This window comes from Lytechinus pictus, chromosome 3 (genome assembly GCF_037042905.1).
Source record: "Lytechinus pictus isolate F3 Inbred chromosome 3, Lp3.0, whole genome shotgun sequence".
Lineage (NCBI taxonomy): Eukaryota > Metazoa > Echinodermata > Echinoidea > Temnopleuroida > Toxopneustidae > Lytechinus > Lytechinus pictus.
The window spans coordinates 65,553,246-65,572,098 of record NC_087247.1 but is presented as its reverse complement, the minus strand read 5'-3'; the positions used below and the strand labels follow the sequence as shown (position 1 = coordinate 65,572,098).

The window sequence follows — 18,853 nt, the reverse complement described above, 5'->3', positions numbered from 1 at the left end:
TGCTTTTGTTGGTGTTGTTTCTTTTGTTCTTTTGCAAAGCAAGTCTCCATCCCCTGAATATGGGAGATTTTTACTCATATTATAATTGGAGAGAGTTTCCTATATTGGCCGTGTACTATACTGCCCAAAAAAATTTAACCGACAATTGTTTATCTTTTGTCAATATTTTCAATAAAAAATTGGTAGACTCTGTTGTTAAAAATAAAACGTTAGGCCCTAGAATGGATCTAACGTTACTTGTTAAAGTTAATGTGGTCCAACAGTGTAGATAGTCACGTATTGTATTAGGGGAGATTGGGTTGGAACATTTTTGACAAAAATTGCTGTAAATTCCAAATAGAATTTATTTGAGAAACAATATATCAGCTTAAAGCATATACCTAAGACTAAGGGCTTCAAATGTACCCCATAAAATCTTTAACTCCATGACGGTTACTGAAAAAATCCACCTTGAACAAGAACATCGCAAGCGTTCCAACTTACCCCATATACGGGGTAAGTTGGAACATGGTATGGGGTAAGACGGGGCCCAGGTACACTCAGTACTTCTAACTAGGCCTAATGTGAAAAGGGCTTATTTTTCAGCCCTCCTACACAGACAGAAGACTTAGCCTTGAGGACTCCATGATGATATTTTTTTAATATTTTGACATATACTTCTTCATCATGGAGCCTTGAACCACCTCCCATATATGTATAAGAGACACACGTAAACAAAGATGGATTTCCCTATCTTTGAAGATAGAAATCACGTAAATGTTAGTAATTTTATTTATTTTTACACCTTCATATGCCTAATGTGTATGAAGGTTTCAAAAAATTTTAACACACCCTTTAATCCAAAGCACCCCCCCCCCCCCCCCCGGTTTTGCGGAAAGGGTGCATTGGGTACTGGGTAGCGTATAGTTTCCTGGAATACAACCTTTTGTTGAAAGGGTGTGTCAGGTTTTTTTTTTTAAGTCAATTGTAGACAGTCAAATTTACATTAATTTGTCCATTGCCCTTTTTGGTTTAACCAGGCACGGATCCAGGGGTCTTGTTCAATTCATTTTTGACATTTTATGATCAAAACTTTGTTGCCCCATTTGGCAAGTATGCCTACTGGTACCTGTAAATATTACTGTTTACTTTTTATTTTTACTTGTCCAACATGACATGTTATTTGCCCCATTCAAGCCATCCAGTGAAAGTGTCAAGCTATGTTGTAATGACCGGGTTAAGAATTGAACTTTATATTGCATGGGTCCCTTAAAGATAGAATGGATGCTCAAACTACAAACATACTGTTCAACATTCTTGCTACATGTACATGTGGTTGCTACGATTTTCTAAATGTACTAACAACAAGTCCAAGAATTCATAAATTTTCAAACAACATTGAAGCTATTTCTTGATTCTTGTAGTCGTTCCCTCAATCTGTCTAATATTAGGCTGTTGTCAACATGGCAGAGCAAAGGCCAAGAGCCAAGCAAATGAATATTCTGGATTCATTTAAAAGGGCTGAAAAGCTTCAGAGAAGCTAGGGTAGACTTTCTCTCAGGTTTACATCCTTAGCATTATATTTTCTGATTGCAGGTAAAGCTGTTGAGGATCATCTTCAAGGAAAGAAACATCAACGTCTGATTGCAATCCAGGCTTCAAGACAAAAGCAAGCAGAATGTAGTATATTTGTTGGGGGACTTACCAAGCTCGTCTCTGAATTAGAGCTCACAGATTACTTCTCCAAATTTGGCCCTGTTGCTCAGGTCATTGTAGACAAGGATAAGGTGAGATTAATACCATGGTGAAACTTTATGCTTTCTTCAGTCTACCAATCTTTATACCACAAAATGCTGGCATTTTTGATCGATCATTCTCATCAATGATAACTGAAATAATACACATGACAATGGGCAATAGTTAGAATGAAAAAAATTATCTAAAGTTATTAAAGAATGTTGAATAATCCAGCCCTCTGATTGGTCTAAAGTTAGGTCATGTATTTGACCAAGTCTGTAAAACAATAAACCAAGGGCAACAGGCATATTTAACAAGATTTATGCCCATTGCAACCTAGTAACAGGTATAGTTTTGCTGAGATCCACATTTGATTAAGTGGAAAAGTTGCTTTGTGCAGTGATTGCAGATACCATAATTGAATTGAATTGAATGTATTTATTGTCCTGTGTAGGAAATTCCTTTCACATCGGGTTTACAAAATTACAAATACATATGCACATACACAGAATGAATAGACTTACAATACCGTGGGATTGCATACACATACAAAATGCTGTATACGTTATTTCAAATAAAATAGAATAAGTACAATTGCAGATATATGAATTAATTAATTATTCAAGTATTAATTGGTTTGTGGTTCCATCTCCAGCCCGAATACGGAGGGGGGGGGGGGTGGAACGAGTATTGCGAGGAAGGTAAATTAAAGGTGAAGGAGTATTAAAAAGGGGCGGGGTTAAGTACCTTTTCATAGTAAGCTAAGTGCAATTCCCCATTCTATCTGATAACTGTTCTATTAAACACATGTTGAGAATTGGGGACGAATGACTGCCTAAAACGTACTCTGTTAGTACGGGAGACACAGAGGCGTACACCAGACCTATTGAAGTTATAATAGCAGTGTAGAGGGTGAGATGGATCTTTTAAGATAGCCTCAACTTTAGCCAGTAATCTCTCGTTGTACAGAGTTTCAATTGGGGGTAATTCAAGACCGATTATTTTCTGAGCAATTTTCCGTGGACGTTCAAGCTTTCTTTGTTCGATTTAGTAAGGTTGCTATAGAAGCAAATTACATTACAACTGACTGAATAATAGACTTGTAAAACAGGGACAAAATCGACCTATCCAAATGGAGCTTTTTGAGTTGGCGAATGAAAAAGAGTCTTTGATTTGCCTTCTTTTGAATTGAGATTGTGTTTACAGTCCAGTCAAGAGTATACGTGATTGTGGTACCAAGGTACAGAAGTGATAATTGTGGATAAACATTATATTCATCTAGTTTCTGAATTAGCAGATGTGGAACCAAAGTGTTAAATGCACTTGAAAAATTGATAAATGTCGATCTCACATACGTTTTAGTCTTATCTAAATGAGACAATGTTTTGTGTAAGTGCAGTAAAACTGCATCTTCTACTCCCCTGTTTGATCTGTAAGCAAATTGTAATGGATCTAAGTGAGCATCTGTTTGTTTTAACAGATATTTTAACATCAGTTTCTCGAAACATTTCATAATACTGCATGTTAACGCAATCGGTCTATAATCATTCATATCAACCAGGTTCTTGACTTTTGTAATAGGAACTATGGATGATGTTTTCCAAAGTTCCGGAATAGCTCCACAATCGAGGGCGATTTGAAAAAGTTGTCTGAAAATACCAGCGAGCTGGTCTTAACATGTTTTCAAAACTTTATTCGGGATACAATCTGGACTGGGTGACTTGCTGACCTTTACATGACCTAACAACACTCTTACGTCATGTTCCGTCCAAACAATTCTATTGCTATCGCATTCATCCATCTTTTTTTATCGAATCTGCAATAGAATTCATTTAGATTATCTACGAAAGATTGACACACAGTTGATAGGGGTACCCCTGTTTTTGTTTTGTAGTTAGTTACATTTTGTAGGGTTTTCCATGCAGTTATCGGATCATCATCCATGAAACTTTTTTCAATCTTTTCGCATTTCAATTGATAATTATCAATTGATAATTTTAGAAAACTTGTGCATTAACATGCTCATTGCACGAGTGCAGGTAACAGAGATGACATACTGATGAAACAATACAGATTCTTGACTTCTGCTTGTTCTATCCCCAATATGTTCTTGAATATTGTTCAGAAATAAAGACATTGTTGGGAAGAATCTAAAAAAAGTAAATTGTGAATTATCATGATCAAGTTAGGGCTCGCAAAAGGTAAGGCCTAAGTAGACTGTGAAGTTATAGTAAAGGTCTAACGTTACCCTTAAAGTTAGGACTTACACTAACGTCACTCAAGCCTAATTGGGTCAGCCTAGACTTAATGTTGCACTTTAGATCATACCCAGTGGACTATTTTGGAGATCTAGTATGATTATTAATTTGATTTATAAAAGATATATGAACTGGTTTGATATTCGAGATGGTTTTTCTTTTGACTCATGGGTACCAGAACAGTCAGACCGTGCCCCTTGGGGAAAGCTCTTTGACATACTTGCGTTGCGGTCTCCTTAACCCTAACTAGGCCATGCTATTTTGGCTGTTCTGTGGCCGGGGGGGTTGATTCAACCCCCCCCCCCTGAGATCTCGGCCGCCGATCGCGCGAGCGCTGCAAAAATTTGCACGCTGGTAGTGTGCGATGTAATCTATAAGGCTGTATGGTAACATTTTCCAAAATAATGAGATTTTATACGAATTAATTATGCTAATTTATGCATAAATCATACTTTTTGCTCTAATTCACTAAATAAAGCTCCTAGAATGCAATTTTTTTGTAAAAAATTAAAATATTCTTTGTAGCATTCTTAACAATCGCAATTGAAAAAAATTACGGTTTGGAAATCGATTTCTTATGTATTTTATTGTTTTATGAATTTCCTATGTATTTCTTTGTTTTTCAACCTTTTGTTTTTCTTTGTTTTTTTCACCAGATTTATTGCACAACCTTTTTGAAGCATAATTATGCTAAAATCAATTGATTTCAGCTGTTTAAAGTAAAAATAATCATATCTTTATGAATAAGATAAGAAAACTCAATTTGCATTGACTTTGTACACAAAATTTTTGGTCTGACATGCACTTACAAAATGTTAAATAATTTCGGAACCGCGTACCCGGGAGTTGTAAATTTGGTCTCAAAAGATGCGCGAGACTTAAAAGTATAAATTCTCGAGTGGCGCGGTCAAAAAATTTCGCGCGGCGGAATGATCGCAGAAAATGTTGAGGGGGCGTTGATTCAACCCCCCCGGCCTGTTTAGGGTTAAGCCTTAAAAAAAAAACCATGCTGCTATCAAGTGGATAATATAGATATTATCCACCCGATAGTAACTATAGGACAGTCTGAAACACATGAGGTGGAGCCAAGTGTGTTTTGGACTGTTCTAAAGTTACAGAGGAAAGCTAATTCTTACGTCCAACCTCGTCACGTACATTATTCCAAAATGTTGTATTGAATTCCAAATGCTTGAAGAGTTTGAAACATCAAAGTCCATACATGTGTTTAGATCACTAGTCTAAACCTTGCTGGAAGCAGGGCCTGTGTAGATATTGACCACACACTTTGGAAGGTATTTGCAGTTTGCATGTGAAAAAAGTGCTGATTTTCCTGCAACAGACTGATGTGTGAATGCACATCAATATATACAGAATTATGCTGGGTTTCCTAAGCATTGCTCTCGATATTAAGTGCTCTGTGGCCTTTTAGCTTGGGCTGGTCGTAGAAATTACAACCTTGAACTTAATGCTCCTATATTTACTTTTCCAATTTCACCGAAATGGCTACCAAGAGAAAGAGCCATTTGTATCTTCTTATCATGAGTTGCCTTATGATAGTTCTTGGAACAGATGTTTACATGGACATTTCTTACTTCATGGAATTTCATGCATGATGACACTGCTGTTGGAAATCTCACTAACATATCCACGATGATTATTGTCACTTGATCTTTTATCTTGTAAAGCACAGTGCTAAACCGCAACATGGTTAAAATATTTATGTCTTGCTTATAGCCTGGTTACCATTTTTATTTATTTTCAGGGAAAGTATGCCATTGTAGAGTTCAGTCAGAGAGATGATGCAGAGAGGGCATCAGAAGAAGAGAAACAGAAGATGAATGGAAAGAAGATCACAATTAGACCTAGAGAACATAAACCTTTAACTCTCAAAGGCAAGCAACAAACTTCTGCAGGGAAGAAAGCCAAGACTGCCAGAGATAAAGAGATGGAAAATATCTTGGAAGGACTCCTGGAAGCAGAAGATGTTAGTATGTAGAATGTCACATCAACCCAATTCAAAGGTTGAATTCATTGTCAGATCAAGATTGTCTCACTAGCACATTCATTGTTTGAATGGCCAAATGCACCCCCAACAAGTTAACATTTTAATATACAGTGTATAAAACAGAAAAATCAAACTGACATCAATATGGAAACTTCATCAAAAACGGGTAAAATTGAAGGAAGTACTGAAATTTGTAAGTTATATGCACATCCTTGTGGGCATGCAAATGAGGTAGACAATGATATCAGACAATTTCTTTTGAGATTTTTGATGATAATGATTCACAGCACTCTGAATAATGATGGCTTGACATATTCTTGAGGAATCAAACCAATGTTTTGTAGATAAACTTGTATATTGTAATGGTAGTTCATTACAATTAGATAAACAAATTGTTCAATAAAAACTGTTGTGTACTGTATCTAAATTCTAATATATAAATATAAAATTGTCATATTGTCTCTACATAACGAAAAATCAAATTATAAAAGAACATCTGGACATTTGAAAATGTACATTTTACGTGAGCAACAATCTGAGTTTTGGTAATAATTGGTAAATCTTATCTCACCTTATGGTTTTATATTCCTTATAGGTTTCTTCTCAAATGATAGCTCTTGTAGAGGAAACCTGCCTTGATCAACCTGACCTTCAGCTTAGGTATCTCATCTGTGATTTACTTCAAGAAGTCTTTGTGGAAATGTTCCCTAAGTGTAGAGTCTTCCCTTATGGCTCTTCTGTCAGCAGGTTTGGGGTTAAAGGTTGTGACCTTGACCTTCAGATTGACCTTGGTCAAGATGACCAGCAGTATAAGTACCAATTTGCTTCAATGTTCCCTAATGATGATGTCATGGACACCAATGAAGAAATGGTGAGATTTTCTTAATGTTCCTGAAATTCTGTATTAAAAATGAATACAGCTATGTTGTTTTGTGTTTCTTTTATCTCTTTACCTTCTAAAAATAATTGGATTTTTCATGTGTTTATGAGGGCGATTGTTGAATTTGTCCTTAAGAGAAAAGGCATGTCAATAATGTTTCTCAGTACCTAACAAATTGCACTACTTCGATGATTAACCCGTGATTTATGTTGTTTTCTGTGTTCAGCCCTTCTGTTGTTGGTCAGATCAAGGAGGTTTCAAATGAGATGGAGTAACAGCAAATAAAATCTCTTTGAACAAGGTTAAAAGCCGCCAGCAGAAAGTATGTCAGGCATGCACTTTGCTCAACATCTCTTGCAATTGTGTAGACAAATGATTCCCGCATGACTCCGCAGCTATAGGTCATACATAAAGGGAAATATGCTTTTGTGATGATAATTACTTTTTCGCCGCATCTTGGTCTTGTTATATGTGTAGAACATAATTCGGAGGCATGCGAAAATAAACTATGCAGTATGTCCTGAAATATGACTCAAATTTGCTTGACTTGGCATGTGCGGGCACTCATCTGGGATATACAGTAATGAACAACAATATTCTACAGACCACATTTGAAATTTTCATTTGCCGCAAACGATCGGAAAAGTGTTAAAATCTGGTTTCAGTAAAGGTCAAATTCTTTCTTTTCTCACTAATTACAGGTTAATTGATATAATCTGGGCAAATATCTTGTCGTAATAGTGGTTATTGATGTTTTGTCATGCATTCAAATTTCAGTTTGTTTATTAACATGAAAGATGGAAAATTGATACAAATGGATATTTGTAAAATTTCACCCCTCTGCTTTCTTCACTGAAACTGGCGGCTTCGAAGGCGGACATCAAAAGGTCCTTATTGCCGTTCTTTCTTTTGTGCTTCTTTAGAAATGAACAGCTGCTTGAATAAATTTGTTGCCTGTTGGAACTCCAGTCATAGAATCTTCTTGGTCAGATCGAAGTTGTTTTGTTAAATATGTGTGAATTTGTGAACCAAAAAGTTCAGCATTTTTAAAAAGAAAAATCTACATGAAAGCCACCATGTACTAGTTTATGGAACATGTAAATACTGATTTGTTGATTGAATTATATTAAACAATGCACTGTTACCTTTTGGTTTATTGGGGAGGTAGGTTGGTTCATATTCTAACTGTACATCATGTGAACATCCAGAGATAAGGATATCCCTCAGAATGCGCACCTTTTTTTTTTAAAGCAATGTTTCCTGCCAGAGATTATTTCCACTACATTCAGACATACAAATACCTCAATTTGTTCCATTAATAATAATACTATATAACATTGTTAACTAACTCATTGTCTCTTTGTAGGATGCTGGTCCATCAAACTCTGATGTCCAGTCTAGTGAAGAGCCAGATACAAGTAAAATGACACATGAAGATATTCTTCAAGTCCTATGTCGTTTGTTGAAGCAATGTGTGCCATCCTGCCAGCATGTTAGGGTAATTCCTAGTAGTCGTAGACCCGTCATCAAGTTTATTCACAAGGAGTCTAGCTTGCATTGTGACTTGTCTTTAGATAACAGGTAAGATTCAAGTTTACTAGATGTATTATCTGCCAACAGCTTTGTGATTGTAAATGTCAAGCATCAATTAAATAGCATCCATGGGTCATTGTTTAGACGCAGATTAATGAAGAACAACTAGATATGGGGAAATATCCTTTTGGTTTCATCCCGAAAATGATCGTTAAACATTAACCCTATTTAAACTGGACTATTTCAGACCAGGATATAAGGGGGGGGGGGGTCAATTTGACCACCCCCCCCTCAGATCTTGGCCGCTGATTGCGCGATTGCTGCGGAAATTTGCATGCGTGTTTAGCCAGATATAGACTATAAGACTGTATAGTAGAATTTCCAAAAATTGATTGTTTATAATTTTGATGAATAATTATGCAAATATATGTATGAAATTTGCCCTGAATTTGTTTTTGTAGATGCTTTTGCCTTTAACTCACTTTATGTAATTATTAGAATGTTAATTTTTGGTGAGAGTATAAATTTTTACATTTATAACAAAAATATAAAAAAATTGCCAAAATATGATTAATTTCTCATGTATTTTATTGATTTTTTAAATTCTTATGTATTTCCTTGTTTTTTAAAACCTTTGTTTTTTATTGTCTTTTCCAATGAACTTTGTCGGGGACTCTTTTGCGATCATAAATAGCATAAAATAAATCCATTGAAACAAACAAAAATAAAATAATCATACATTTATGATTTTTGGTTGAAAAACACAATTTGCATTGACTTTGTACACTGAATCACGTTTTTAAGCAATTTTGGGACTGACGTGAACTTACAATATGTTGTGTAATTTCGGAACTGTGTACCCGGGGGTCGCAAATATGGTCTCAAAAAGATGCGAAAGAGTTCAAAGTAAAAAGTCAGCGAGCGGCGTGATACAACAAAAATTGTGCAACGGCGTGGTGACGAAATTTGTCGAGGAGGTCAAATTTAATCCCCCCCCCCCTGTTAGATAAGAGTTATAAAAATTTCAATTCTGATATTTTATTTAGCCTAGAGAAGATTAAAAACAATTCCTCTAAGTATGAAATAAATCTGGACACATGTGAAATTGGGGACTAAACTGGATATAATAACTAGATTACTACTTCAACGATGTGAATAAAAGTAATATGTGCAAGTTTTGCGGTTTCTACAGAGCAGTTTGTGAAACAAAAATGGATAATACACAATCATATTAATTTGGGCAACACTAATGTGTATATGATATTTATTCATGTCCAGAATTTCATTGTTTTTCTTTGTAGGTTGGCTCTAAGAAACACTGAGCTCCTTCACTTCTACTCTCTGCTAGATGACCGTATAAGACCGCTCATATGTTGCCTTCGTCAGTGGTCAAAACATCATCAGCTGTCAGGGAATCCACAGGGTCCAGGTCCTAGATTGACTAACTATGCTTTGACACTTTTAGTAATTCACTACCTTCAGAACACACAACCACCATTGCTACCAACTATTCATCAACTCAAAGAACTTGCAGGTACATATTTGCTTTGTTCAGTTTCAATCTTTTTTATTTTAATACATGGGTCAATCCACGTCAAATCAACCAATTTTTAGACAATTTGTCACCCGACCCCCTTCGATTTTCTTTAAACTCGCACCAAATGTTCCCCCAAGTGTCTGACGGAAAAAAATGAAATATTTTGCCCCAAGGTCAAACGGTTGCTAAGTTATGGCCTCCCTTAGCAACCAATGTCTGGTCAAACAATAAAGTTTAAATAAAATTAGCTATTTTTGATTGACTGCTGGAGCCAATTTTGATGACGCAGTGTTCTAATTTTCTGTAAATTTGAAGAACTTTATAGTCTTAACACACACAATATAATTAGACGTGGATCTGACCAGCCGTTATTGCGCACAAGGTCGCCGAACATGGTGTTAAGCGTCCAAGTCAATGTTTTTGGGTGCATGTTTGGAGGCTCATAACTTCCAAATTCAATTAGCTTAGAACCCAATATTATGCATATTTGAAGACTATGACTTGCTCAACAGACCTACAAAAAATTGGCCCTACCATGCGTGTCAATTTCTTGTAGGGCGCCCTCAAAGTTGGATTTTTTCTAAAAGTTGCCAAGTTCAAGGTCACAAATCACCCCTCGTCCCATCCAAGTGCGACCCCAATTTCTGTATACTGATAGACATTTACCTATATTTTCATGGGATACTTAAAAATTTTTGTGACCGAAATGTTTAATAGCTGGTTTACGCATTCGAAAATGGTCGTAAACACCCCAAAATCGATGTAAAACGACAAGTACAAGTTTTCAGCACATTTCAAATTAGGATAAATCCAAAATGAAAAGGGAGAAATCACTGGTATTGTCTGTAATGGTAGTCTGTAATGAGTACTAAAAGGATATGCATCACAAATAGTTTGTCTTATTTGCAATGACCTTGAAAAACACAGCTGAAAATCATCAAAAACAATAAATCGGGTCAATTTTCCGTAATGATAGGGCGTTAAAATGTGTTTACACCCACTTTCACTTGTTGGTCATTTCAATACTAATGGTGACTTTAAGCTGATAATTGCAAATCATGTTCCTTTCTGGTTCTATTTTAAGCTCCAAATAATATATAAAGTCATATCTTTATCTTTTGACCTTGACATTGATCTAAAAATAGCTATAAATGCCCTAACATTAGCATATTCACAACACGTGAGCTTTACAACACTTTTCAAAATTGATTTTCTCACAGACTGAATGCTTGATCATATGGATATTTGCAGTATTGGTAGTCCATAATGAGTACTTTGAAGATATAGTATTAATTAATTGTTCTTACATGACAATGACCTTGAAAATACAGCTGAAATCCACACAAAAATTCAATAATCCGCCGATATCCCATTATTATAGGTTGTTTACACCCACTTTCACTTGTGTGTCATTTCAATACTAATGGTGACTTTAAGCTGATAATTCCAAATCATGTTCCTTTCTGGTTCTATTTTAGGCTCCAAATAATACATAAAGTCATATCTTTATCTTTTGACCTTGACATTGATCTAAAAATAGCTATAAATGCCCTAACATTAGCATATTCACAACACGTGAGCTTTACAACACATTTCAAAATTGATTTTCTCACAGACTGAATGCCTGATCGAATGGATATTTGCAGTATTGGTAGTCCATAATGAGTACTTTGAAGATATAGTATTAATTAATTGTTCTTACATGACAATGACCTTGAAAGTACAGCTGAAATCCACACAAAAATTCAATAATCCGCCGATATCCCATTATTATAGGTTGTTTACACCCACTTTCACTTGTGTGTCATTTCAATACTAACGGTGACTTTAAGCTGATAATTGCAAAATATTCCAGAATTTTCCGTCAGACACTTGGGGGCACATTTGGTGCGAGTTTAAAGAAAATCGGAGGGGGTCGGGTGACAAGCATCGGTTGATTTGATATGGATTGACCCACATCATTTTCATCAGAAATATATTTCTTTGCTTCAAGTAGAAAGAAACATATTTTATATTGTCATAGGATTTTGTAATCAAAGTTTCTGTAGATTTGTTTTGTGAACATTTAATCCAAACTATATATATTTTCATATTTAAGAGATGTGAGGGACACATGAATATACATCTATGAGCCTTAACCCTCAATCTCCCGGGGTATTCTGATTCTTGTCATTCCCGGGGGGGGGGGGGGCATTATGGCCCCCCCTTAAGATCTCAGCCGTGGATTGCGCGATCACAACGAAAATTTGCATGATGGTAGAGAATGACGTAATCTACGCAGTTGCATTGGTAAATTTCACTGAATTCATATATTTTTATTTTATATGAATTAATTCATTAATTCATTTATTCATGAAATCATACTTTTTGCTCTGATTCACTAAATAAAGCTCCTAGAATGCTATTTTTTGGTGAAAATATTCTTTATAGCATTCTTAACAATTGTGAATGAAAAAAATTCTGGTACCAAGACCGATTTCTTATGTTCCAGACTTAATTCTAATCATAAACAAGGCAAAATTAATTAAGTTTGGTAGTAGAAAAGTAGAAATAATGATACATTTATGAATTTTGGCCAAATACACAATTTGCATTGGATTTGTACATGAAATCACGTTTATGAGCAATTTTGGGTCTGACATGCACTTACATAATGTTGCGTAATGTCCTAACCGCGTACCCGGGCGTCATAAATTTGGTCTCAAAATTTGCGTGAGACTTGAAAGTAAAAAGTCAGTGAGCGGCGAGGTCAAAAAAATTTGCGCAGCAGATATATCACAAAAATTGTCGAGGGGGGGCCATAATGGCCCCCCCCCCCCCCCCCCCGGGAGAATTAGGGTTAAGGGACACTTTTAAAGGCTTTGCATTTGAAGGTTCCAGCGAAACAGTATATTACAGTATATTATCAATTTATTTATTAGCACTTTAACATTATTTCATATTATATTTCTGTAGATTTTGTATTATTGATATATACTGTCATTATTGTTGGTTTTTTTTTTAAGAGATTGAGCCCAAAGACTGTGATAAGAGGTTACTCTCCTCAGGCATTAAAAACAATGATTCTTTCTCATTTATTCTGTAATATTTCCAATTCCACAGGTCCAGATAAGAGTGTGATCCTTGGAGGATGGGACTGTTCTTTCACAACAGATCCATCAAAATTCAGTTGCCTTGACAACACAGAATCTCTAGGTAAGTAAGTATACAAATATGATATTCCTGCCATTCAGGTGGTGATAGTTCTTATTTTCAAACGATTGCTTTCATATGAGGACATGGGATATATTTATGGTGCACATATCCAACTGGGAAAGGTAGGTGTCCTTATGACATAACGTTTCTCAACAGTTATGGTTCTCACAGCATTTAAAGCTTTAGGCCCATATTCTGAAGTTTTAAGTTTTGGTTTTACTATGGATAGCCAATAGCTGCATAAATCCCTGACAGTGGAGGTTCTATGTATCAGTTCATTTGACTCCCAAACTATTCTGAACTGTTTGTGAAGGATATATAAGATAGAACTTTGTCTTCACCATCAAAGATGTGTTGTGTAAGTTAAATCTGACTTCAGAATACGGGCTTTAGAGTTCTACAATCGTACCAGGTCTGGATATATTTCTTATATTGATGAAGGTATGCATAGTGTCAGGGATGAATTGACAAAAACATAAGGGAATGTTATTTTAAATTTTTTATAAAGCTCCAGTTGAATATGCAGATTTAGGTTGAAATCATAATTTTCAACTCATATTCATTTCAGAATTTTATATTATAATTTCATGCACTTTTCATAAAAATGTCAATGTAATCATTTTACCCATACATGATTGGCTGAAGAATGCTCTTTATTAATTAACATATGAAGAAATGGTCTTGACTGTGTAGGAGATCCTTTTTTATAGCTTGAAGTTTGATACTGAAATGATACCTACATTGGGTGTTTTATTTCATACTACGTTCATTTTTTATGTTGATGTAAATTCTGAATTCGACTAGTGGAATTGCTTTTAAGGTGTAAGGGAATAAATATTCCATTTTAACTTTCTTTTTGTTAACTATAGAATCACTGATGAAGGGTTTTTTCTGCTTCTACACCAAGTGTGACTTCGCTACTAGTGTACTTTGTCCTGTATCAGGCACCATCATCCCTCTCACCCAGTTTAAGACTCAGATGACTCCAGATTCATCATCCTCTAAAGAGTTCAAAGTGGGGCCATTCAACATTCAAGATCCATTAGAGCTAACACACAATGTTGCCATGAATGTCAATGACAAAATTGCAGTTAAGATGCGAGAGGAGCTGCGCAAGGCCAGCTTGACCTGTATCTCATTGAGGTACAGGAAGCAAGGGGAGGATCCAGAAACAGGTAAGATACCACGATGGGGGCTCCTAAGCCTCCTGGAAGAGAGAGATGGAGGAAGGAAGAAAGCAGAAGGTGGAGCATCAGTTGTCATCCCCTTGAAAATGAGCCAAGTGACTCCTGAGTTTATTAAGCAATTTGAGGATGCAAGAGATATGAAATGGGCCTGGTGTCAACATGCAGAGAAATTTGCTATGGGCCTGATCGAAGATGTGCTTGGGATTTTATGTTCTGAAGAATCTCAGGATGATCATACCACTGAAATGGAAGATGGTGTTCACTCACTACAACCGCCACAAGAAATGATAGAGCATCCTGAATCTTCTTGCTCAAACAGTGATTGCCACACTAGCACAACAAAAGACATTCAGTTGAGGGATACAGTAAGTGATGAAGATATTGAACCTTCACGGAAGAGACAAAGGATTTCTTCCAATTTAGATGATGATGAGCATGAAATGTCTATGACCTCCAGTAGTAGCATGAACTCTCCAGCTGTAATCACATCCCCAGGATCCTCTACATCTCCTGCTACCAACCATGATGGCAGCACAATCAGCAAGGTCATTCAGTGTAAAGCCATGCATAATGTCTGGGTAGGCCGTAGGAAATTACGACGTAAACTCCAAACAGAGAAACCATGGGGAGATGCACCAATTGATGAGCTCAGCAAAGAAAAGCTTGTTACTCATGAGATAATGAAGTCCTCTACAACTCCTTCTACCCCCCTTACAGAGTTTAAGATTGAATTCAGAAGAAAGCTAGCAGCCGATTGCACACTTGTCATTATAGCATTTCATACTTCAAACAATGATGTAAATGCAAAGAACTTTGCACATTTTTATGATGAATTTGTTGCTAGAATGCTGTGCCACTTGAAAGTATGATTTTATTTAGATTACTTATTGGTGCATTTTTCTTCACAGGATAATGAAAGCATGTCTTGTTATGTATTTCAAAAATACCACTATGCATGTACTTGTTACTTTCAAACATGTTATACAGTTATACAAAGCAGCTGTACAAAGACAAATAATATGTCTCTAAATGTGTTTTGTGTGTTTTAACTTGATTAAAAAGGAAGTGTTGTCAAACAAATGTTTCTGAATGTAACATGACATGACAGGTGAAAGAAAATAGAATAACAAATCATTTGATGATACCTTAGTACCTTAACTACTTATCAGTTAATGCCCCAAAATCGTATTTAGATACTCTGTCAGGAGTATCCAAATGTGCATACTTTTGCTGAGAGGCAAGCAACTGAAAGGAAAAGCTCTGGGAATTTGTCCTTATCCAGCAATTTTATTCACTTGATTGTGCTGAAAATATTTTGTTTTAAAACAGTGTTTTCATTCCATATTTTATATGGTTCCAGTCACGCTAAGTCTTATCTTAAATCTAGAACTTTTCAGTGGTTGAAAGAGATATGACTTTTCAGCTAAAATTTTTTTTTTTTTGTCCAGTATTGTCCTAATTACAGACTTGCCCACTTTATCATTCATTGCAAAAATTACATGTATGTGAGGAACATAAGGAAATCGTGTATAGAATTAAACATCTTGAAACTTCAATCCTAGTAGATTTTTTTTTTTTAAATACATTTGATGAGTAAAGCTTCTGGTTGCCATGAATCCTGGTTACTTTGTAAATATGATCTACATAAACCTGACTCTAAATGTATGTCATATAGTGTATGGATGAGGGCCGTAAAAAAAATCATGTCATAAGAATCACTGTATTTTTCACATTGTCAAAATGTGAAAGTGTCAGGAATTGCCAGACCTAATTTTCCCTATAGATTGTGGTGTTATATTCTTAACTGAGAACCATTTCATGAATTGGACTCTTGAATCATAATATATCTTGATAATACCATTATATTAAAAAACTTTAATATTTCTGGTTCTTTATCTTTCCGTCTGACCATGATGCCACAAAAGTGAATTATTCCAGCTTCTGCAAGCTTCTTTTAATATTGTAGAACCACTAGCGTAACTACGAGTCACAACCCATGCAAAAACGTATCTTTGCCCCCCCCTGACGGGCTTGAAAAACCTTTTTTGCCCCCCCTGACGAGCTTTAATACCTTCAATGCCCCCCTGACGAGCTTGAAGACCTTTTTTTTTTTTTTTTTTTTTTTTGCTTGTCAATTTTTTTTTCTGGTACGAATTCCTTTATTTGTGATCGAAGACCTTTTTTTTTTTTTTTTTTTTTTTTGCTTGTCAAATTTTTTGGCAAGGTACGCCACTGTGTAGAACTTTTTAATTTATTCAATTGTTAAAACTTTAAAAATATTATAAAGAGTGTCAATAAAATTGGTGAAGGCTGTATGTTTGGGTAAGTGCTAAATTTTGAAACATTTTAGAGATGTAATCATGTTTTAGAGATGAAATGTTTGCCCACGTTGGAAAAAAAAGAGGGTAATGAGAAAGATGGATCAGGCCATTAAGGAATTGGTATTGAATTGAAGTTTCTTGTCATGTTCACATTTATCAGTTTTGTTCAGTCTTAATCAGTCTTTTTCATCGGATGATCATGAAATATTCAAGGAGATTTATTCTTGACTAAAACCTTCAGAATACATTCCCTGCTTTGCAGATTTGCCATGAAGAATTAATTTAAGGGGGAACTGTAGATGTTATTATTGAGTCTTCTTTGATTACTTCTTTATTTCTTTATTTAGGTCTACAAAATGATTCATATCATCTCTTTAGATTTATTTCTGATTTTGTTTTTGAGAGATAAAAATATCTCAGAAACGTGGTACATTTACAAATTGTTCTACACTACGCTTTAGGCACACATACTTGTATGTGGGCCTGTCATGGTCTAGTGGTTCTGACTCTTGCCTTTCAAACAGAGGGTCATGAGTTTGAATCCTAGCCATGGCGTGTTTTCCTTCAGCAAGAAATTTATCCACACTGCTGCACTCGACCCAGGTGAGGTAAATGGGTACCGGCAGGAAGTAATTCCTTGAGCACCTCGCAAGGTGGATACGTGCGCTATACAAATCCTATATTATTTTGTATTATTATTTTTATTGAAATACTAACTAGAGTATATCTTACATCTGGAGTGGGGTTGGGGCTGCCAACAAAATTAAAAAAGATGATGATTAAATGGATCCAATTTTTTTTAACTTTCAAATTATCAATTTATAAATGCAAAATTTTATGAAAATTTTCTTTGTCAACAGCCAATCAAATGCTGTTTTTCGGAAGCTTATAAGCATAACTTTGATGATGTCACACTCATACATGTAACGTTTTTATCCAACATTGAATCGGGTTGCGCTGCTATGTCAGGGGATACATGTATGTGAAGCCCCTAGAATATCAATAACATGAAGAAATAGGACAGAAATCTATTGATTCATTAAAAATGTTAGATACTACTTTCCATTTGAACAAAATTATGAATACTCTTTTTGTTTAAATTTAAGTATCTTCCAATCATTTTTTTAGCTAACCCTGACTGTTCTGCTCTTATAGTAAATGATAGCATACACTGAGCAATGTCCTTTTTCTCTTGTGTTATGTTATGTTCTACCCCCCAATCAGGGGTCACATTCCTAAGTTACCCATGTAAAGAAGTGGGTACCTTGTAGGAGATGAATTCTTTATTGGTCAGTGTCTTTAGTTCTATGTAGTTAGGGAATTACTTAATTGCTTAGAAATACTTCTATTCCTTCTATATTTCTATGTGACTGCATAGGGGAGAGGGAGTAAAATTAATTATACGTACATACTTTTGTACATGCAGGTGTATTTCAGTGGGGTTTTTTTTCTCATAAACACAAATTTACTGTTTATGAGGGTGGAATCATATGCTTCCTCATAACAAGCCTAACCACAATTTCTGCATTGAAAAGCAAACCTTTATTTCTGGTAATTGCATGTAAATACATTTTAATGCTTACTTTTATTCCCTTTTTGCTACTTGGACGAGGGTATTCCTTTCCTGAAAAGGAAGATTTGATTCATCTCCTGTCATAGATGTTTTAGTTTGTCATTTATAAATAATGATATTTTATATGCCTTGTTTATCAAATTCTATTATTTTTCAATATAACCCATCGTGACGAAATTTTGTTCAGTTTTGTCTTGATTTTCCTTTAAAAAAAGAAATCTTAATGTGGTGTAATGCGGGGGGGGGGGGCTGTGAAGGGCCTTGCCTCTCTTTCCCTACTAGGTGAGACTGCCAGAGGTGTTCCACTTGTTGAAATGAGAGATTGGTGTAATTTTCAGTTGAATCAATGAATTCTGTTCAATGAAGGAAGAATGAAAGTTTGTGACTTAAGTTGTGAATAACATGTGATTATATCACTCTTGGTGGTAATTGAGTATATGAATATAAGGATGACCCTCGTCCTTTGCCAGGACTGTTCTGCTTTTCAGTTGATCAATAACACAATCCTCGACCTCTACGCCCGAAATGAAAACAGCCCCACGATTTCCTACCCGTGAAAGAGGGGATAGCGCGATCACTGGGGATGGCGCGCAGGGGAGAGAAATAACAAGTACACCGACGTCTAGAATCTAGACTAGGATGACCCAA

The 18,853-nt window shown here is 35.6% G+C and overlaps 1 protein-coding gene across 1 annotated transcript; it reads left to right on the top strand.

The window, feature by feature from the left end:
• The first annotated feature begins 425 nt into the window (after positions 1–425).
• On the top strand, positions 426–18,382 carry LOC129256805 (speckle targeted PIP5K1A-regulated poly(A) polymerase-like). The gene is made up of 8 exons (XM_064096056.1): positions 426–495; positions 1,576–1,766; positions 5,737–5,958; positions 6,575–6,850; positions 8,226–8,440; positions 9,694–9,926; positions 13,032–13,124; positions 13,994–18,382. The coding sequence occupies exons 1-8, from the start codon at positions 426–428 to the stop codon at positions 15,178–15,180; spliced, it is 2,487 nt and encodes an 828-aa protein (XP_063952126.1). The 3' UTR covers positions 15,181–18,382.
• The last annotated feature ends 471 nt before the right edge of the window (positions 18,383–18,853 follow it).

Bases quoted from the DNA above. Each gene is read 5' to 3' on its own strand.
- LOC129256805 (XM_064096056.1), top strand. From the start codon at position 426: ATGACGGTTACTGAAAAAATCCACCTTGAACAAGAACATCGCAAGCGT. The intron at 5,959-6,574 runs GTTAGTATGTAG...TATTCCTTATAG, and splicing joins GACTCCTGGAAGCAGAAGAT to GTTTCTTCTCAAATGATAGC. The intron at 6,851-8,225 runs GTGAGATTTTCT...GTCTCTTTGTAG, and splicing joins TGGACACCAATGAAGAAATG to GATGCTGGTCCATCAAACTC.